The 22,528-nt window shown below is 39.7% G+C and overlaps 2 protein-coding genes and 1 non-coding gene across 3 annotated transcripts in view; 1 reads left to right on the forward strand and 2 right to left on the reverse strand.

Moving 5' to 3' along the window:
• The first annotated feature begins 3,712 nt into the window (after window positions 1–3,712).
• Window positions 3,713–22,528, forward strand: part of LOC145442254 (autophagy-related protein 9A-like) — a 67,064-nt gene continuing 48,248 nt past the window's right edge. The window contains exon 1 of the mRNA XM_080320155.1: window positions 3,713–3,729. The gene's annotated coding sequence lies outside the window, so the exon portion shown is untranslated. The remainder of the gene's footprint in view (window positions 3,730–22,528) is intronic.
• On the reverse strand, window positions 7,784–21,809 carry LOC145442261 (growth/differentiation factor 8-like). The gene is made up of 3 exons (XM_080320165.1): window positions 20,838–21,809; window positions 13,565–13,905; window positions 7,784–9,884 (listed from the first exon to the last, which is right to left on the reverse strand). Exons 1-3 carry the CDS (start codon window positions 21,613–21,615, stop codon window positions 9,504–9,506), a joined length of 1,500 nt encoding a protein of 499 aa, XP_080176291.1. The 5' UTR covers window positions 21,616–21,809; the 3' UTR covers window positions 7,784–9,503.
• Window positions 12,024–12,106, reverse strand: Trnal-cag (transfer RNA leucine (anticodon CAG)). Its single transcript has one exon. It is a non-coding gene; the product is annotated as a tRNA-Leu (tRNA).

The following is a 22,528-nucleotide window of genomic DNA, read 5'->3' on the forward strand; positions in this document are numbered from 1 at the left end:
CCCTTTTTATTCGTAGCATCGAAGTCTTGTGGTATTTCGAAACAATGAAGTATGAATAAACTGCCGATTATAACAATAATTAAGCAATTGGAAAGAATGTATAGTCTTTACTCGCCAGGTGGCGGTATATTATCGTAAACCGATTTTAGTCTCAGTACCTAGCGCCTGTAATCATCACGCCCATATGAGTTATCCAGATCCCCTCAACCCTGTTCCGAGCATTTCGCAGACCGTTGGTTGCTACTATGCTTCAAGCTGAAACTAATTATAATGTCCTGCTGCTTTCAAATGGTTGAATAAATGGCTGAATAAACACCGCTGTAGATCACAGTGACTGTTCTAATATGACAGACACCACCACTTCGTTTGATACCAACTTATGTGATGAGCATGCTTGTTTTCATAAACGGTTGGACAATGGACATATCACATTGCTGATTACAGAGGCCAACTAATTTAGCACTCGGCTAACTAGCCTACACTGGGTTTAAGAAAGGATAACATAAGGGAAGTTATGAAAATGAATGAGGCATGTGTTGATAGGCGAGGTCGATATGCTAGATCAGTGGTTCTCAACCTTTTTGACCTTGCGGCACCCGTTGGAAATGAAAAATAGTTCGCGGCACACCATCACAATGGTTCTGAACTTTTTTGTCTTACGGTGCCTGCAAACTACCAAAATACTTATTATCACCCAGTAGTGACGCCGATTAATGTGCCCACCTCAGTCAATCCAAAATGTTTCTGTACTTCCTTTTTTTAAATAAACTTCTCCATTTTTTCAATTCTAGAAGAAAACATGTAAAGCGTCCCTCATATAGCTTACTAAACCGTGATAGAAAGTCGTGTCCCTCGGGGAAGAATATCTTTCCTTCTTGATTACAACAAACAGGGCGTATTCAGACGGAAGTAAATAGAGTGATTTTGATATACGACTTTACAAAAAGTTCGGACTGCCCTTAGATACGATTTCATAAGATTTGTTTGACAATAAATCTACCCGCACTGCAGCATTGGGTCGAAGAGGTCGAACACGATTGCCGCTAACGAATATGGAGGCGTAGAGGTGTGGGCTATACCAGGCTACACAATGCATTTTCACGCAGATCGCGTAGCACGCCCGAGGATAGCCATACCTCAATAGTTCTACAGGCAGCAACCCACAGTTCAAATATACTTCCAGCCAACCAAGATTATAACTTCAGCGGCGAAGAGGTTTGTTAACTGATATAATTTGATCAACCTTACTTCTCATTTATCGTATTCATCGACAGTAACACAACATTGTGCTACAAACCTACGTATTAACGGAAGTGCCAGCACGATACCTAACAATCACAATGTGGACTGCCATGTTTAAAATTCGAATTTGTAAACGTGAACGTCAATCCCAAATGAGTTCATTTCTCGCTGGTGATCGGGGAGACTGAATTCAGCCTTCAAGGCACGCCATCTGCCCGGTATAAAGCGAATTCGAGGGGGATATTGATTGCCGGCATAATATCAATTTCGGTTTGTCAAATGTACTAACTTCACACATTATCGAATGTAGACATCGAATGGCAACGACCGATTTTGCAGCTTCGTTCCGCTTCGCTGAAGCTTTATTCGGACTTATTTTGCGGCAGCGACCGTAGGATTTCTGGCAATCCAAAAGTTATCTTCCAGAGCGCAGAAATTACTGAATATGGTCTTGATCGAAAGCTACTGTCGCACTGATTCCGAAAATATAAATGAAAATATGGCCGGACTCCGTACTTAAATGAAAAATCACCCTCAACATCTAAAATATGCATTGTTCAGAACAATCGGATGACTGCAAAACAATGACCATAACACTGACCCATTGCGGCTCTTCGATTGTTCGGACAATGACGATAATTCAGACATGGAGGGCGAATTCTGGGTGGTTCAGTGCCTGATCATATTTTCATTTATATTTTCGGAGTCAGTGCGACAGTAGCTTTCGATTAATACCAGATTCAGTAATTTCTCCGCTTTGGAAGATAACTTTTGGATTGCCAGAAATCCTGCAGTCCCTAGCGCAAAATAAGTCTGAATAAAGCTTCAGCGAAGCGGAACGAAGCTACAAAATCGGTCGTTGCTATTCCATTTTTACATTCGATATTCCCATAAAGCTCGATTTAGATTATTGATCGTTTGCTATAAAATCTAATTATTTTGCGCATAATTTCAAAATTCCGAAGAAATCGCTCGCGGCACACTTGCGAGACGTAAATGGCACACCGGTTGAGAACCAGTGTGCTAGATTGTGGTCCGGTAATCTTGAGAGCCGACTAGCATTGATTCGGTGGAAATTGCTTGTGTTTCGACTTGAATGTGGATAATCTGAACATGCTCGACGACTGTCGGATAGCTGTTCCAAACTTCAGATCAGGCATAGGCTACTTGATAGAGCAATGCGTTTTCTTGTATTCCCTCCGGATCATGTCTTCGAGGACGCGCGTGTGTTGTAGATGTACAGGTACACTTTTGATTCGGAGGTGAAGTGGTCGTTGAAATTTGTGGGACAGTAACCGCAATGGAACTGATACACAAACTTGCCAATTTCTAGCTTCTTGATATATTCTATGTTTAGAACACCAATAGGCGGTTCAGTATGTAATATATAAAGCTAACGTAAAAACTTGAAAGTCTGACAATATATCCATTTACGAGCTTGTCACAACGCCAATCGGCATGCAAAATCACGGCCATTTCAGTTTCGAAATCGACAGTATAACAGTTGTTTTTCGGCTACATCTTTGTCCGCAGCTGTTTCCCGATTTCCTCACCGGTGCATCACTTATATCACGCATTATTTTGCAAAGTCGTAGTAGGCCGCACGATTGGAGTCGAGCAACAAAGTAGGTATAATGTCGTCAGTGCTGTTTCGGGTGTTGTTCAACAGAGGCTGACAATTTCACAACGCTTTTACCCATAATCACAAAAGTCTATACATGATATATCTATATATGCAGGGAGTGAAAGTTTTCGTCATTACCGTGATATGTTTTTACTGTGCCCCAATGGATTTGTATGGTCTGGTCATCGCATAGTTGACAAAATCGTCATTCCGCTAAAGGTAGAGATGGACCTCCCATATTTTCATTGTGGCTTCCGGCAACGCCTCTTGGACTTTGGGTGCTGTAGCATAACATGAAGTAGTTATGTTTTAATATAATAATTGCTAGGTTTTTCATCGCAAGCTATTAGGATTGAGAGACGTTGTTCCCTTAACTTGCAGCGAAGCGTGTGTCTGTTCTGTACGGGCATACCAAAGTCTACCGTGGATAGTTTCTAAATATAAAATTTTCCGAATATGATTAACACCAAATCAGAGTTGACTTTAGCGATGATTTTCAGGAGTTCGATGAACATATTGTTGAAACTTTCGCAGCAAATCAACAAATACGTCACGCTTCCTATGCAACATCCCTAATCCCTAAATTGCACTGTTTTTAAAAGCGGACTCCACCCTACTTTACGTGGTCGAGTAATTGAACAGCTGACTGATTGCCCGCTAGACATTGATCATTCAGTTACGCATTGGAGCATTTGGTAGGTTTACCACAATGTCCTCCTTTAGGAGGGGTTTTCCCTCCTTTCTCAGGAAACCGAAAATGTCCTCCATTTTGGAAATTTATACTTCTTTATAGCTTTGAAAGCTAGTATGTCTTCTCTTCCGGATCCCAGAATATGGTAACCCTGTATTTGGTTGTATTAAGAGTAATCTAGTGCAGCTTTGCGTTTATTTATATGCTGTTCGGTGTCCACTCAATTAAATGATATCTTTAAGAAGATATGAAACATAAACTTAACCCAAACATAAGCACTTGACACTGCATGCAACTCATGGTGAACTGATACAACTCCACGATATTAGCCATTGCCGTACGTACACATTCCGCTAATAAACGTCGCAAAAAACGAAATCCTACCGCATGGAAAGTGAACTGGATGAAAACGGAACTATCTTGAATTGACGTGAACTGAACACAGCTTAATGTCACATTATCTGAAATCTTGATATGGATTAGCATACGCAACTCTTGAAAGAAAGTTGTTGTTTCGCCATGACGTTATTGACTGTAGCCTTGGATGAAATATCGAGATTGAATTGGAGTAAAAGCACGTGCGATCGCTGTTCCTCGTCTCAGCGTGTACGCGTATAGGCACGCGTCAAAACTATTTACCGATATGTATTAATCATTGTTGGTGTGAAGTGAATCCATAAGCGGATATTCATTCGTGCACATCGAAACCATGTGACCTCGGAATACCTCGAAATCGCGTATTTCGCGACAACAACCTTGTATACTGATGGCACTGACCAACGTCATGCATAGCAAGCAGGGTTACTTTACGGCATACCCATTGGTTGGTTGTGTGTCGTAATCTACGATCATAAAGCTGCGAAAGCCGATTCTCTGTCGCCATCGCCAGAAGGAACGCCTCTACACTCTTGGAATATTTCATTAATGTTGTGTGTTGTGTTCTCGGTTATTTATAACCGAATATGTACTCGTTAAAGTTTGTTTTGTACCGTTACTACCGTATCTTGCCTGTCTACTACTTGTTGGTTTTTGTTATTATTACGTCATACAGACAAAATAGTTCTTACATTTCGAATCTGATTCACCCTATCACTGACGTTCGCTACTGATGAGAGTCAGTCGAAAAGATTTAAGTGAATAAATTAACGATATGAAGTTATTGTTTTGCGTTATTCTGAAGTTCTGTACCACAAATGGCTTGTTCAAATAATTTGCAAAAGAAAACGAAATGCATTTCGGGAAGAGTTCCAAAGGATCTTCCATATAGCAGTGCGCGTAGAGGTGGTAGGTAACCATGGTTGTAACGACTCGGGTCGCGATTTCTTGACAACTCGACTTCAGTCAATCTGTGTATTGACTCGACTTGTACTCGAGTCATTGCTCATGACTCGGACCGAATCATATGACTCGAAACTAGGGGCGTCCAAGACTGACATTTCAAGTGTAGCGAGAGAGCGCAGTGATATATTCCACAGCAGCAACACCAATGGGTTGTGGGTTCAAATTCGACCGAGGTCGGCTCCAGAATTCCTACTTAAGTGTTGGAGGTTTATCTGGGCTCTCCTTGCCATCTCATCTGCGTAAGCGGTGTCTTAAAAAGCCTATAGAAGTGGGCCGTGCTACAAGTCGGAAGCTACGGGATCAAAAAGAAGGTATAAATGACCGTTGTAGTCGAAAAACACCATGAATACCAACAACAACTGCCGACATTTCACTGTAATTTCAAAGTATAGTGAATGTACCGCAGTATTGGAATTTCGCATATTAGTACTTGAAAAGACGACAAGATACTGGTAAAAGTGAGGAAAATTAGTATATTATATTATATATTATTTGATATCGCCAAGCAGAGTTGTGAAAAGTGGGTTTAACATGACTTAGTGTCATAACACTATGTCTCGGACTCGAACCCCTGTTCCACGACTTGAACTCGGACGTGAATTGAAAATGACTCGACTTGATTCGAGTCAAGACTATACAAGTAAAATTGACTTGTGACTTGAAACCATGTGACTTTGTTACAACCCTCTCCCCTGCATAAATTAAGACAAAACAACACGAATTCGTAGTTCATGAATATAATCACAAGTGAAATGGTACTTCTTCTGAAATCGAATCGATTATTATGATCGGCCACGAGCTTGATTATTCTTTATTCGTTATCCGCGATAATTTATGTTTGCAAGCTTTTAATCCTGTTTGTAATCTCTATTCTGTTAGGACCAGCAATCTGTGATTCGCTTCAACACACGAGACAGCTTCAATGCGGAAATTTGTGCGCTTCGCCGCCTATAATGAAAGCGTGAAAGCGGTACTTCGAAATTGTAGCGGTTTACGAACGTCGGTTACCACCAAAATTACAGCATTAGACAGTTTTTTAATTCATGAGCTGCCAAGCTGACACTCCCACATAAAATGATTGTCGGCGCTGCGGAAATTGGCATTGAAACTAATAAATCGCAGTTTGCTGAATTGTAATTCATTGTCATTGTGTTTTATTTTTTCATCCTGACCGCGCATTAGATGGTTCTCGACTGTCTCTGACGTTTCCGGCTGCATTGCCTTCAAGATCTTCGCATTCTTTAAGACTAGGTAATAATCTGTCTTTGTTTCTGCGATATATATTCTGCCAATAATGCATCTATTTTTAATTAATTGCAGCTCCACAAATAATTGGAATAAGTCGGCTCGCAATAGACGATAGCATATATATATGATGTAATAACCACTGTCTTAATGACTCAACGAGAACCGTTACCAGTAACGTGATATTATCTCACCTTTACGACTCAAAAACGAGATTGAAATTCATTCAAAAAGCTTCAGAAAATTTTAATCACAAGGATACGCGAAACAAGCCGATAGGTTTAGAATGTTTGATTGGTGGTTACAATATTTTCGCGAGGTCTCCACAAATAAAATCTGCTGCGAACACTTGCAGCCGATAAGGAATGTCTCTCTGCCAAACGCATCTGCCAGTAATATCCACATGGATCTCAAATTAGACAAGCGCTTACGTCAGAAAGCCAATTGATCCATCGGAAGCTAAAGCATATACTCAGAGGTGAGCAGTAACGGAGTACTTCTATTTTTTGCGGTAATTAATTAAGATTTGCCTATACAGTATACTTGTACTACTTACTCGAATGGCTATGTTTTGGGCTCCGTCCTCATCTACTATTTACAGCACTACTTTTACTTCATTAGTAACATCGCTGACTACTTTGACCACCTCTTCATGTAGTATCCAAGTGAGATGCATAAACTTAGTAATGGGAATACCTATTACAGGGAGATTTTCCTGCGTTGGAATCTTTCATTTTGTGGCGAGTGAATTCCCATTGAATACCGAAAATGAAATGTACGGAAAGAGATCTCAAGTGAATCTTTAAGGTTACCTGAGTGGAAAATTTGTCGGCATGTCCTCAAAATGATAATTATGAGTGTAATCGCTGATAATGTCCTAGTCCATGTAATGTTTTACCTTCGAGTGTGGGCTACGCTATGAGTCAGTCGTCTGCAAAGACGCACATAAAAACTTGAAGTATAAGAATGATTTTGCGACGCAAACCGCATTTTATTCAGTACATTTGTGTGGTTCATGTCAGCAGTAGGTTTTTCAGTATCCCTCAAAATATCTTAATTGTGAGATCGAACATACGTGGCGAGACAAACATGTGGAAATGTGGTTTAGCCCAATGTTGTAATGACTCGATTCAGGACTCGATTCGAGTCGCAATTGACTTGACTTGACCTCGATAATGAACAGAGAACACGGTGGGTTGAATTCGGACTCGAGTCTCAGCACTGTGACTCGGACTCGCACCTTCGAACCCAAACCTGGACTCGGTGGCGAACGGAATATGACTCGACTTGTCTCGAGTCAAAACTATAAAAGTAGAATTGACTTGTGACTCGGGAACAACCCAGGCCTAGCTTGCGTATTTTGTCGGATGTCCAATACAGTCGCTTTCAAGTTGATTATCAATATCCAACGAACTGCTCCAAATTTCTCAAATAAATATCTATGCGGAATTTGACACACCTTACAACTAAACTCCAATGAGTACACGTGGCGCATTAAAATAAAATTTCTGCCTAAACAGCGCCACGATTGAAACATATAGCTTCTTTTACCACTCCTATATTTTACAATAACAGTAATAATATTAATAATATTTTCTTATCCATTGTAGTAAACGAAAACCTGTCAGATAAAACGCGTATTTGTGTCAAACATTTTATTGACGATAATGTGCTATCGCTATAATAATAATCATTGAACTCACGATGAAATAATATTAAAGTAACCAAAAATAAGCTGGTACGGTTCCCATATAATTAACGCGCGTGTATTTCAGATAATGAAGCGTATATTCGCGGCGTCAGATCAAAAGTTCGTCTTTAGTTTCAATATAGTAGTCTCTATTTCATGTTACCGGGACGTCGCAAATTAGTTAATCGCTTAAGTGCCTTTGGAAAAAAAGGTTTTCACATTCGTTACCCGTCTTATATATATACGTATAGTTGCATAACTGTGCGGTGTGTAATTTTCGTAAATATGACGTCTCCATTGGTTTGTGTCGAGTCTCGGGTGTTGACTTTTCGACATTGAAACGATTTTGGCATAAATCATGTATTCTCGAATTTCTCAATTCGGACTTTATTGAATCTTTTAAATCATTCAGAATTGCAGTTGGTTTAGCTCAGGCTGATCCCGTTACCGACCATAAATCACGACTTACAGCCGTTGATAAAAAATATATATACTTAGCACCAGTTGACATACATATAATGTTACTGATTCACTCTGGTTATTGGCCCAAGAAGGCCAATAGCTAAATAGTCAGTGCGCGGAATGTTGACTAAAGTCATTCGTTTAGCACACTAACCACAACCATCGAGAAAATTGAAATTTTGATTGCTAAGCAATCTGAAGGGGGAAAAACGAAAAAAAAGTTAAATATCAAACAATTTCACATTTTGTGCCAGGTATATATGTAGGCTTAAATAATTAACAATTTCAGCTTCAGCTGGTAGTTCTCGGCAATAATATAATTTTTACCGAGTTCGAATGTATCAAAGCGAGGCGAAACGCAAAGGGAAATATGAGTTCGTAAAGTGTGTGAAGAAAATGCGCGACTAAAAACGCTACACGACGAGTGAAACATTATTCGGAAAACGACATTTTAGATGTTCGTACACTCTTGGCGAAAAAATGTGTCTATTCACACCGGTGTACCGCCCGTGATATACGGGTGTGAATTTACACAAACCAGAAACTATACCTCTGACTTACACCGCGATATAAATCAAACACATGATGCAAGCGTCTTCTACGTATAATTCTAGCCGTATAGCGACTCGAATTCTCAATATAATAATGGAACTTTCGCTTAACGATAATACTGCTTGATACGTTGACGGTAGGAATGAATGAATTTCGTCTGGGCGGGTTATAACTTAACATCGCCTAAGTGAGGGAAAAGCAACCCCAACACTATTAATATTGCATAACGCTACGTGCGGAAGGCGTGTCGATGTTATCAGACATCCAACTCCGGAAATATAGGAGAATATCCTACATTCCCACCACGGGAATATTTGCCCACCGTGTCCATTTAACAGTGTTTACAGCTATGCAGTCAGCACAAGCATCATAGGTGAAGCGCATTATAAAGCCGCACAGGACAAGGATGGGGTATTTGCGAGTTATTCAATACACAGAAATCTGATGCACAACTTCGTATATCCGTGACACAGAAAACTAATCGCATTTTGATGCATTTCCAACATATCCATGAGTTATAAAATCACAATTTTCCATCCCGGCTCATTTTTACTGGAAGCAAGCGCGTATAGTCCATCGCAATGCGTGTAAATAACACGACCATCCTCCGGCCCGAAGCAATGCGGCGCTCCTTGGGTGTTGGCGCACTGTCTGCCTTATACGCAGCCGCATTTTTGTATTACCATATCTTCGACGTTACTGAAGACGATGTTTTCGTCGTGGTCAAAGTACAGGAGCTTGATCGGCGACATTTTAGTGGGGCTACAGCACGATCGGCTTTGCGAACTCCCCGCCATGTAGTGCATTCTCTGGTAATTCCCGTGGAAATTCAGGTACACGCAGTCTCCGAAACAGTGGTACGACTCGAAATGCTTGGGCCCGATCACCCAGTGCCAGCCCAAGACTTCGAAAGATACAGTCAAGTTGTGACGGCAGCAGCTGCGCTCTTTGGAGTTTACGTCGCAGTCTAGCGATGCGCCCCGTTTCTTGCGACGACTGACGCTGTTGTGCTCGATTTGGACTTCCATGATAGGCTTCTGTAAGTAAATACCAAATTGTGATACATGGAACTTTCATAAATAGGACTGCGCAAAATGATTCGAGTATAGTGGGAGATGATTGTTTCAAGTGATGAAATTAGACGCCCGTCGCCACTAAGAGTTAATTTATCCACGGGAATTATAGTTTCGATACTATTTACCACTGTGGAAGCCTTGAAACCTCGATTGGTCGTAACGCAGCATACAATACATGTAGTTCAAAGCTACGCACGTTACTAGAAATTACATATATCTGTGATCAACCCACATCATCCCGAATTATCACTAACGCGATGTAAAGAACTGACATATTCTTTGTGGTCGCATAAAAGGTAGGCCTACATTTATGAACTTCCTACATCACTCATAATGAGTCATAATGGGTGATATTCGACTTTACCATAGATGTACTAATCATAAACACCATGAGAACAAATCGAAATTGTTAAGTGGTATACAATGCATCTTGTACAACATTGCGGGCATGCAAATATTTCCCATCTGATTGTAACTCTGATATAATGGGAGCAATTATTCGGCGAAGAGATTTTGTGGCTTCGAGCTAGAGGCGCGTCTCTGTTTGCACTGTAGTTCGATTGTCACGATGTTCGAGTTCACATCTATCGCATCATCTTTACATGACAAATTCGACATCTTTTCACGGTTAAAGATACGTGGAACTGGTCGAAGGTAATATAATGACATTGTGTGGAGAAATCGCACCGACGGAATTCCGGAATAATTTTCAAGTCGCAGCCTCGTTAGTATTTCATGTCTGCATGACCAAGGTCACGGGGATGGTGAGCTATTCAATGGGTCGTAATTTTGATCCGAAAATACACCAACCGAGGCAAATTTCATCGCTAACTACACATAACTGTAACGACAGGTAGATATGCCAACAATATTCCCTTTGATGTACCACAAGAGCGTGTACGGTATACGTACACTGCACGTGCACAGTGCACACTGCACAGTGCACTACTGCACATGAACACTTACACAGTGCTTATATTACGATACCAGCATACTCGGAGCACAAGATGCAATATACGAAAAGGTATTCCAATATGTAGGAGTTATATTTTACTGCAGGCTCTGCTACAAATCTCACACATTGACGAAACCAAACGTTGCGGTAACTGATAACTGTGCGACGTGCGTGTAGGCAAACAATTTCCAATGCGCACAAAACTTTTATAGGCACTATTGTTAAATACAACATGGGAACATACATACATCAGAGATGAGCGGATTTGAAATTTCTATGTCCTAATCCAATCCAAATCCGAACCTTCAAATCCAAATCCAAATCATAATCCATAACTTTTTCATATTCAAGTCCATGTCCAATCCTAATCCGATTCCAACTAGAAATTCAGAAAAAATATTAATTTATGCAATGGAGGGATTCGAAAATTTTCTTTCACAACCAACGATTCACTTGATTCAAGATAACTTAGTAACCATAAGTACATTAATAACTGATCTGAATGAAGTTTGTCGCCATTCGCCACACGACATTTCAATCTCCCAGAAAATAGTTCAATCCAATCCAAATCCTAATCCGTTCTGAAAAAAATGTCTAATCCAAATCCAATCCAAATCCGACAAAATTTCACAAATCCTGTTTTTTCAAAACCTAATCCTAATCCATGCTCATCTCTGACATACATACAATCCAGTCAACCTGAAATGAATTGACGCGCGACACTTCCGCATACGTTTAGATTTCGAATATATTATATCGGTAATGGGCCATGCCAACTACAAATTCGCGCTTGATTGTGTATGTGTATTTGTGTAACGATATGTAACCACGTCGTCTTGGGTCTCCCGATTCTTATACCAAAGGCCGTATACCTACTATAACTACGGTCATCCAAGCTATACAGGATTGTACATTGAAATGTATTAAATTAATATCCATCGACTCGTTCAGAATATATTTGAAAAGACTTTTCTTCGACCGACCCATCATCACGAACAATGTATTAGGTTCGAGATGAATTTGATGAATACCTACTCGGCGGTACAGAACTGCAATATACAATTAAATAATATATTCATATTGAAATAAAGCCGAATATTTCAGAATCAATATAACATTCAATTGTTATTTTGAGAAAAGACATGTGACAGAAGTGGGATTCGAACCCACGCCTCCAGAGGAGACTGCGACCTGAACGCAGCGCCTTAGACCGCTCGGCCATTCTGCCGTACGTCAAGAGGCGTAACGTTTTGTGAATTATTTTGAAGAGAAGCCGTTTGATTCTCTCGTATTCTCTACGTACGGGTGCGATGCTTTTCACCGTATCGCATGACGCGTAGCGTTTGCTATGATTAGTATGTGATGGATCTTCTTCGCTAATCGCGATTATACGTTATTAATCCGATCTTCGCTATGACAGTAACGAAAATAAGACTGATGTTATCAATCTGTCTCAGTCTCAATGACGGAACCTAATACCTTGATCTTGATTTATCATTCAATCATTTATGTATTATTATTCATGCTACAAAAATGACAGGAGTAGGTCTGTCATAGCGGGTCGAATACGAGCCGTGTGTTAATTGTAATGGTTCGGGTCGAGTTGTGAGAGTCTATATTTTCTAGTAACGCAATTACACGCCTATCACACTGATAATTATTTTGTGAACGAGCAGTAGACAGTTTCGATACTTTGTTGCCACCATGGCAGCTTTCAGACCTCGATTCGTCGTATCTAACCATCCAAAAGAAGTTACGCGTGGCACCGGGGCTTATTAAGTTATCGTACGCCCCGCCGGGGCTTATTTCTTACGTATTACGCAGGCCTAGATTGCACAGGGCTACGAATATTCGCGGAAACGATATTTCTGTGAAGTAACACACGACCCGCAGCATTGCCGTAACACGTTATGAAATAGTCGTGGTCGAAAGAGACAAATGTATGCACGCCTGGCATCATTTTGTTTGTGTTCACAAAATACACATATGTTCATATTGAAGTAAATCGGAATCTTTTCGGCTGACACTCGTCAGGGGTGATCGTCAGCAACTAGTAGAGAATTGGACATACAATGTTCTTTCAATGTGAATGTATTATTCAATTATTCAATTGTTTTGCACATCCAAGAAGCTCTTCAAAGATATATATTTCAACTCCCCAATCTATATAACTATAATAGCGTCATAATATGCAATAATCGAATACTCTATACTCGATTCTACCAAGCCATACAGGGGAGTAAGAAACTTTATAAATATAAAATTTCCCTAAATAAATATAGGCCAGTATATATGTCTTACCGCAAAACGTATGATTACGTGTAACTAAAGATAATATCGTTGCGGACCCTTATAAACTGTATAAACCGGAAGCTGTATTATTCGTATCTGTGTTACGTAACACGGTGTGCATGATCTCCAAACAAACGAAATGTACAAACGAAATGTACTCACAACACGACTGTTGGTATGCAAAGTTATTTTGAATTCTGAACTAATTGCTGGCGATTAGCCCTGACAAGTGTCAGCCGGAAATATTCGGGTTTATTTCAATATGAATATATCATTCAATCGCACATTGAAGCTCTGTACCTCAAACAGGCTAACATAATTGTCACAAATGCTTGATAATCGCAATACATCATTTAGCATAAAGCATAATATAAAGCATGAGTTAACAAGTTACCTTATGGACCGCGTCAACTCCGGATAATAGATCTGGTATCTCCGGGCAGATTACATCGATTCCATAATTTGAACTCGGGTTCACAAACCACCTGCTCACTTCACTGGTCATCACGTATCTCCGCCATTCTCCGTGTCTGTGAACTTTGATTTTCTTTCGGTTGAACTTGACTTTCACAAGGGTCCCGTTGCTGGATTCTTGATAACGATAAAACTCCAACGTGACGTTTCGTCTGCCTTCGTGATGTCCTTTTACGTGCAACCATATTTCGGCGGATTTTACAGAGTACGTCAGGTCGTCTTCGGAAAACGTGAAGTGCATTCCGGACAGCTCCTGGGTAACTGAAAAAGAAATGGTATCTATTAAGCCATGGGTTACCAACCTGGGGGCTATGAAAGAATTTATCATCTCCAAGTCCACAGTAGCCTACTCTACTATAACAGAAGTGGAGTGCTAACAATTCTCTACTAGTTTCTGACGACCCCTTGGTTTATTTCAATATAAATATACTCTTCAATTGTGTACTGAAGTTTTGTACCTCCAAATCACAAACAACAAAGAAATACGTTGAAATTTAATCAAAACACTTGTACAGCAATAGGTTATTTATTGATCTCGAAGGTTTTTTTTACTTTGTTTTGCACCATAGTTATTAATATCAAGATTTTAAAACTGGCACAATGGCTATACCCCTGCCAAAAGAAGGAAGTATGATGGAAGGTATCTTAAGTTAGACTTTACATATGTGCATGACCAAGGATGTTCTATAACGTTTATCGTGTGTTGTTTATGTATCATTCTGTCATTCTACCTACCTATCTTTTAATTGTAATACCGTTTCTTAATTATTTTATAAGGTTGAAAAAAATAGACGGGTCATTGATTTTTCATAGGGGGCCACGGCGTAAAACAGGTTGGGAACCGGGAATCTTCCTATCTTTGGAATCAGTGATAGCTCCGGGGCAGTCTGATTATAGACTAGTTTGAGTGAAATGCCGGTGATTTAATCTAATGTAATTTGTTAAATGATTCTTTGATCTAATTTTTATTCGAATCTAATTTGTGAAATACTTCTAATCGAATTCCTGGTTTTCGTGAAATATACAGGAGAACTATGGAGTGCGAAACGAGCCAAGTTTGCTGTACATACATTTGCCAACCGTGATTTGATATGAACTGAACTTCATTCAATTTCCCAGTTTTCGCGTTTCTTTTTCAAGTTCAAAATCTGCTTCGGGGGGCAGTGTACGATTTGACAACATATCGTGAGACCACCGTCGTCATCGACACGATTCCATCACGAAAAAGATGGTAATCGAAATTCGCGTACCAGTCAATGCGAGCTACATAAGTATACACATATATATACTATAGATTTTCGAAACTGCATGCAGCTTGTTGTGAGCCGAAAAGTGGCGCAAGATGGACCGCCACCACAATGTCCGATACTATCGATAACATTAACAAATCGAATTCGCGAAATAGCTCCACGGGTTGGAAGCTATCTGTCGTGTTCTTGTAGGATGTACACAATATTTAGCGAGTTGTTCTCGCTTAGGGCGAGGGTTTGTTATAGTTTTATGTTTTTATCTGAGTGGTTTAAATTAAAAGAGATAACAAGTACTGTCGTCTATGCACATTCCATCAAGTTGATCGCTGATGGGTAGATAAGCGCCAAGAATACTTTTCATAACTTCAATAAAAGCGTAAAGCTGGCATCCACAGAGAGTCGAAGTCGTAAATCTATGACTGTGAGCCGGTTTCGACGGCTGATAGATTACAAGAACTGAGAATTGCACCTCTCTGCGTATACACAGTCGATTGTCTGTGAATATGACCCAAGGGAAAAATGAATTTTCGAACCAAGTTATACGAAATTTGTACCAGATATTACACGTCAGTTAAAACAAGTGCGCGAAGTCAATCAAGAAATCACATGCATCTCACACCGCTGAATCGTCAGGAGTGTACCAAGCTTGGTTGTTGCATATATGTATTTGACACAATCTTATTCGCCCTCGCGTTTCTTGTCCTATAATATCGCATGAGAGAAATGCACGAGGTATAGATGACATAAAATCAAATGAAATCTTGACACCTACGTTTTATGCATATCCATATTGTCCACTATCAAGGCTATCGTACCGAAATTGCATCAACACATTAGAAATGAAATGTTGCAACTTCAGTTTTCGTATAGTTCAAAATCTCAATTTATCATATATAGTGCTCATTACAAAACCCTTATCACAAACATACAATCTGTATTCCCATTTCCGAAATTAGGCGGTGCAACACACTCCACACAGGCTAAGTAATTTCTTAGGATTAATTACCCGTTCGAGCGCAAATCTGTAGAGGCGTAAAGTTCAAAACGAACATCGCTTAAGTGATGTTTAACTAAACAGTTTCGGACCGTACAGTTTTCCGGCATGTAAGTGTATTCTAAATCCCGAAAGGCTGATATACAATTTTAAAACCAAACGCTATAACGGGGTAAATATTCCATGATGTGTGCTACACTCAATCTATACATTTCAAAACGATTCAACCGAAAACAATTCGATGACGATGGCAAATACACAAGAACGCGGATTGCCACATGTAAATCGCTCTATTATTATGATAACATCACTGATATAACAACTATTATTACAAATAATTTATAGCTGCCATCCTGTCATTCGCATAAAGTAAATTTATTATTGAACAGAAGTCCCATAACTAATAGAAAAATTGCGTGGTTTAGTTTACGTGTGGTTGACAAAGGTTATTATTTATATTGGTATTTTTATATTTTTCAAAGCTGTACAGAAACTCGCCGAAACTCTGACTACATTCATGTACTAATTCGTAGATATGAAACTGCATTGATACTTTACTAAATCTTTATATAAGTGAGTATGCAGACTTGAACTTTAGCATTCTATGATCCGCTGAATTTGTATGTTGTAAACGCCCATGATTTTCCTTTGTGGTGTCCCAAATATTTATCCCGTTCCGAGAACGACCATTGTAATCACCATAATTCGTTCGCCTAAGTTACACGCAGTACCTTTCTCTGAGGTCAGCGTCAAAGACGTTTACAGTCACGAAGACCGAGACTCGTGGGAAAAGAATCTTAAATACGCAATGAAAAGTTATCATTAGGACATGATAGTAGGTGTGAATTACGCAGCCATCGATTTGGTCGGATCTTAGCCAATGTGTATAGGTCTACGCTGTGTGTGAGATAGAGTTTGCGTTCCTTTAGTTTATGCATTTCGATACGAAAACAATTCTACAGTTGAATACTATATATTCAGTTAATCACGTCGAAATAAACCCGAATATTTTCGGCTGACACTCGCCAGGGGTAATCGTCAGCAACTAGTTGAGAATTGGAAAGAACTTTTAATTCTAATTCTCTACTAGTGGCTGACGATTACCCCTGACGAGTATGAGCCGAAAATATCCGGGTTTATTTCAATATGAATATGCTATTCAATTGTATATTGAAGGCCAGTATCTCCAAGAAGCTCTTCAAACAATTCTACATGGACAGCGGGCATAAATAAACCTGGCAGAGCGGATATCGCCACAACCGCATTCAAAATTCAACACGTAGATATATACGTTACATATGTACAATAGGGGTGTTCAAAAATGACTTTTTTTCTCAAATTGCACTGGCTACTTGATATAATTGTTAGGTTACCTAATTTAAGCCTACACACCAAATTTGGTTCAATTCCAGCTAGTAGCCGGATTTCTACAGGAGAAGAAAGTTTCTATTTAATATATAAAAATAAATAATCAAAAAATTCAAAATTTTCTGTTCACCTCATGAAAGTGTTAGGTTGTCTATAGAAACGATGCTCACCAAATTTGACAGGCTGTCATATTTTAGTAAAAGGTACTGATCCGGTTCCGATCCGACTCCGGCCGTATCAGAAAAACACTGATCCGGCTCCAGTCCATTCCCCGCCCTAATTCACACCCGTGGTACATTAAACCAGGACGCCAGACTTACACCGCGGTATAAATCAACGCGACATTTTGATCCGGTGGTTCCCAAACTTTTTTAGACACGCCCCCCCCCCCCTTATGACAGTGAAAAATATCGCGCGCCCCTTATCGTCATGCAACCGGAGTGCTAGCAATCCCAACGGATAGTTTGATGGCATGGAAGGTTATGACTGTTGATGAGAGAGTTCTCCAATATGAAATTCGGATTACACTCAGACCAAAAGCCATGAATTGGAGGTAAATCGCGCAATGAGCGAAAAAAATTTTCTGGTAAACCCAGGGATAAACGATCGTTAATGAATGCTTCTGTCGAATTTTGCTCGAATAATCAAGTGATAAATCGCGCTGCTGCATATGGGCAAAACACTGTGTTATTTTTGTATCAACTGCCAAGTCTCGGAATGCAGAATAGTAGCTTTTTCGCTTTCGGAAGTATAGCCTAACACTAAATTATGACGCCAGGGATTTGACAGCTATCTCTCGGCGACAATATTTCAAAGGACGAATCCACGAGTGACATCAATTTAAAGATATTTCTGTTTCTCTTCGTAAAAACAACAGTAATCAAGTGATCGGGCCTCGCCCACAATTGACACGTTACCAAGTCGAGGAAAAGATCACAAGGTTGGTATGCTCGATGGGTAATTGCTAATGTTTCGGAACTGGTATTAGTTGAAAAAATAATTTTGTGAAAATAACACACAGCCTCACCTAAACCATATATGTGATGTATTCTATGTGTATTGTTTATAGAGACACGTATCGAAATACTAGCATTTTTGCAACAGCTATAATTTTGCGGATAATCCTCATTAAACGCTGCTACTACGGCGTCTTATGGTGTGCATAATAGCATAGCTGGTCGTCAAATCCTTTGTTACGCGGTAATACTCGCACTCTTTGCGTGAATATCTCATCGCATTTTGAAAGGCATTATCGTATCGCAAGATACGCATATCTCGGGATAATTGACGGTAATTATGAACTCGGAAATAATGGATTTCGGATAATCATATATGTGCTGTTGTGTTGCATTTGTTCTGTTGCTACACTATGTAATGAATATTCTACGAAAAATACTTCGCCTCCCAGATTTCATAAATGTTGAAATATGACATTGTCAACAATCTCACAATAATAATAATAATATCTCGATGTATAGAAGCCGAAGATTCTGTACAGTTTGTTATGTATTTGGTTCACCTATCGTTTGAGGGTGGGACTTTATCGCCAATTAGGATATATGTTATTCAAAAATAATTAAGTTATCGCAAAACGTAAAGCTAAATGTATCAATTCAAACTGTAGTTTATTGTGCTCTCCTAGTATCTCAAATGTTTCACACATCCCTGTCAAACGGTTCGATAAGAGCATTTGGCATTGTGCCGAATGTTAATATACTCTGTGACGTATGAGACATGAAACGAGCTGAGATGGCACAAATACCAACCAATTTTTGGAGCATTATTCATCATTTCCCGAGGCTTTAATAACGTTCGGGTGCTGTGACTGTCATAATTCAACAATTTCTTCTGCCCTCGACATTATACTGGTAATTCAAAACAGAATCAAAGCGTGTAACTTGACCCTTCACCTTCATTTATACTGAACAACTACACTATACAGTATACACTCTTGTATCAATAAATCTCTTCTCTCTTTTACGCAACGATCAGCGTGAATAGACTACGATAGGGTTACGCAATCTTTATGACCCCTGACTTTTGAGTATTAGCAACTTTACCTCACTATTTACTATTCTAAATACAAGATTTCGTAGTTAAGTGTAATCTTAAAGATTGCAATCGACCAAATTAGAACTATTCCTGCTTCAGCGAGATCGCTATGAAAATAAATACCAATCGGTAACGAAACCCTACGACACCGCGTACTGCTTACTACGCATTGCAAACGTAGTACGAGATTTGATCGCCAGAAAAATAGGCAATATTTTCGATATTTTATACAGATAGGGAAGATTAAGAATTTCTATATCTTCTCAACAGGTACAATAATTGCGAAATCAATTCGAAAGAGCGATCAAAACATTTTGTTATCTCAGTAAAAAAACATATGTGTTGTTCGCGTCTTTTGGTGCACGGAATCAGCAGCCCTATATGCTTACTGATGCGGCTGCAGTATGCAATGTAAAGTGGTAAGGTGAAAATGATTTCGTATGGTGTTCTATACTTAATGTGCAGTATCATAAATCATGTGCATAATACTAGTCACGAGCCATTTAACATTGCAGATTCAGTGTCCGATTAAAAATGTGTATTTTCTGAAAACTCAGATTTTGGTGTGTAGTACGGTACTTTCATTATCACTAGAGTATAGGAGCGAAGCTATATGGTACGCTATAGTGATGAGCATCGGAGCGGAGTCGGAGTGGATTCGGAGCGGAGTTTTGCCGATTTTGGGACAGTCGGAGTTGAGTCGGAGTTTACTACAGATATTTTTTCGGAGAATTTCGGAGCATTGTAACTTTTGTCTCCGATATCTTTGAATAGCTCTGACCCAAATACACTCTTGATTATGATTACAAACAAAACACAGACAGTTGACACCTTGTAAAGTTGTAATATGACGGGTAACATGCAAAAACGATTGCCAAGCGCATAAAAATCAGCCATCTGCAATGCAATTGGGGACTGGAGAGTAGACAATACTATGAGGCCAACCCTATTATTACATTAATTTATTAAAACACATTACCAAGTGTACCATGCTTGCCACTGTTTCGGATAGGCTACTTGACGAGATTCATCGGAGTATCTGGGAGTCTGGGATTGAACTCTTCGGAGTCGAAAGGAGTTTTTCTCAGACACTAAAGTTGTCGGAGGGATTTGGAGTCTCGGAAAGCACTATCCGCTCATCACTGGTACGCTATGCATGTGCTATGATACGCTCTTATATGCTTTGACGCGGATAGTTCAGACTCGGAGAACTAGAAAATGTTTAGCTTTTCCAAATTAGATTAGTATTAGAATTATAGCTAAACAGTTTTCCATAGTTCACATAGGTCATTCTTATGAGCACGAGAATCACAAATGTCTTCGCACCAGGCTTGACTCGTTTCGCACTGTACGGTTCTTCTGCAGCATTTTCAGGAAAACCAGACATTACATTAGAATGAAAACGAGATCATAGAAACATTCCACAAATGATATTAGAATTAGATCACCGGTCATTCGCTTGAATTAGTCTAATCTAGAATTATCTAAAGGTCTAACTCTGGTATATATCAGTGAAAGAGATAACTTACGCGGTGGTTTAGCGTAACTGATGACAGTCTGTTTCGTTGTCACGCCCTCATCGTCCTCTCGCACTAGCTCGTCGTCGAGACGTCGATGGCTCTTAATTCCGTGTTTCCTCAAGATCCTTTGCACTGGCGGAGAATTCAAGTCTACATCCCTGATGGTCACGTTCGGAGGCTCCTTCATGTTCAGCTGTTTCAGGATGTTGGTTCGAACCCTGTCATAGACGAACTGTTCCATTTGCTCGCGCGTGATGGTCGAGCTTGGGCATGGACTTCCGCCTGTGCATGGTGATTTTTCTACCGGCGTCGATGATTTATTTTGTCGGTCTCCGAAATCAGCTTGTGCTTGGTAGTCCTGCTGATTTGGAAGTACTTGATTATCATCTTGATTCGAAGTGGAACATGGTTTATCACCGGTACAAGGTGGATTTTCCACATGTAAGATATCTTGGTCTTCCCTAGTGCCGGATGATTCATCAGAACCGTAGCTGGGTTCGTAATCGTACACCACTTCGTCTGTGTAAGGTTCTTCCTTGGTAGATATCGATGTTTCCATTACTCCTCGGTAGTCGTACAATATTGGAGCATCTTCTCTGCGGCTAAGCTGCTCAAAGAAGTACGACGCCGGCATCTTGGTGGATTTGCTCATAAGGTATTCTCTCGCCGCAGTCTCATTGCGTTTAATTACTTTGCGCGCATTGATACGCTGATACATAAGGAGCATGGCGCAGAACGAAATAATAAAAACTCGAGACAAGGACGGTATTGAGGTTCGGCCAAACATTTTCGGTTTCAATTCTTTCTGCACTCGAAAAAAAAGTTGAAATCCCGATACAGGTAGACAATGTCCGGACAATTTTACTCCACACCGATAACTCCAAGTCTGCTGTATATTTTCAAACAGTCAGTATTTATATTACTTCTGCACAAAAAAAGATTCGCTGGTTAATATACGTTTTTTTTTTACAAAAGCGCCGGTGCCTGGTAGGATTGTAAATTTCTGATGAACAAATGTGAAATTTTGTTTGATTACATTGTCGCCATCGAATGAATTTTACTTTGTGTGGTTTCTGCAATGAATCAGGCTTTCGTATCATAATTAGTAGACATTTCAATACCTTGGTTATGCGTAATTATTTGCTTATTGCAGACATGGTCGGTAGAAATGCTCAACTTTAACAGATTTTTTTTTCCATATTTGGACAGTAAATCTGGGGATAGAAACACGATCCGGATTGGATCATGGTTTAATTTTGATTGAGGCTGATTAGATTGAGGGCATGAGGACTGAGAAGCTTATCCAGACATTTCACTATTGAGAGACGAGATCATGATTCATGAATGACTCTTGACACCACCTTGCGTAACGGAATGATTAGTCTATAGTTACAACAGAATTCGTACGGATTTACTAATAGCCTACATGAAGACAGACCGAAAAGCCGAAGACCTATTGTCTTCTTTTGTTAAAATCATTCGAAGAATTGTTTAAAAATGCAAAGCACGACCGTGAAAATGAGCTACTCTCATCTTTGGTTCAATGTCATCTATCTGCACAACTACTATCTTAGTATATTCGAAACAACTAGCTGCTGCAGACTTATATTTAGCCGTCAAGGTGAGCTTTCTATCTAACTGATCTGAAATGGATTGATGATGGTTTACCATGATATTTGTAGTCTAAAAACTATGTCGGA

Source organism: Botryllus schlosseri, chromosome 7 (genome assembly GCF_051294905.1).
Source record: "Botryllus schlosseri isolate E-star chromosome 7, Bs_hap1, whole genome shotgun sequence".
Taxonomy (NCBI): Eukaryota; Metazoa; Chordata; class Ascidiacea; order Stolidobranchia; family Styelidae; genus Botryllus; species Botryllus schlosseri.

Excerpts from the sequence above, each read along its gene's own strand:
- LOC145442261 (XM_080320165.1), bottom strand. The coding sequence starts at position 21,615 with ATGTTTGGCCGAACCTCAATACCGTCCTTGTCTCGAGTTTTTATTATT. Across the intron at positions 13,906-20,837 it reads CAGTTACGCTAAACCACCGC|TTACCCAGGAGCTGTCCGGA; the intron begins GTAAGTTATCTC and ends TTTCTTTTTCAG. Across the intron at positions 9,885-13,564 it reads GAGTTGACGCGGTCCATAAG|AAGCCTATCATGGAAGTCCA; the intron begins GTAACTTGTTAA and ends ATTTACTTACAG.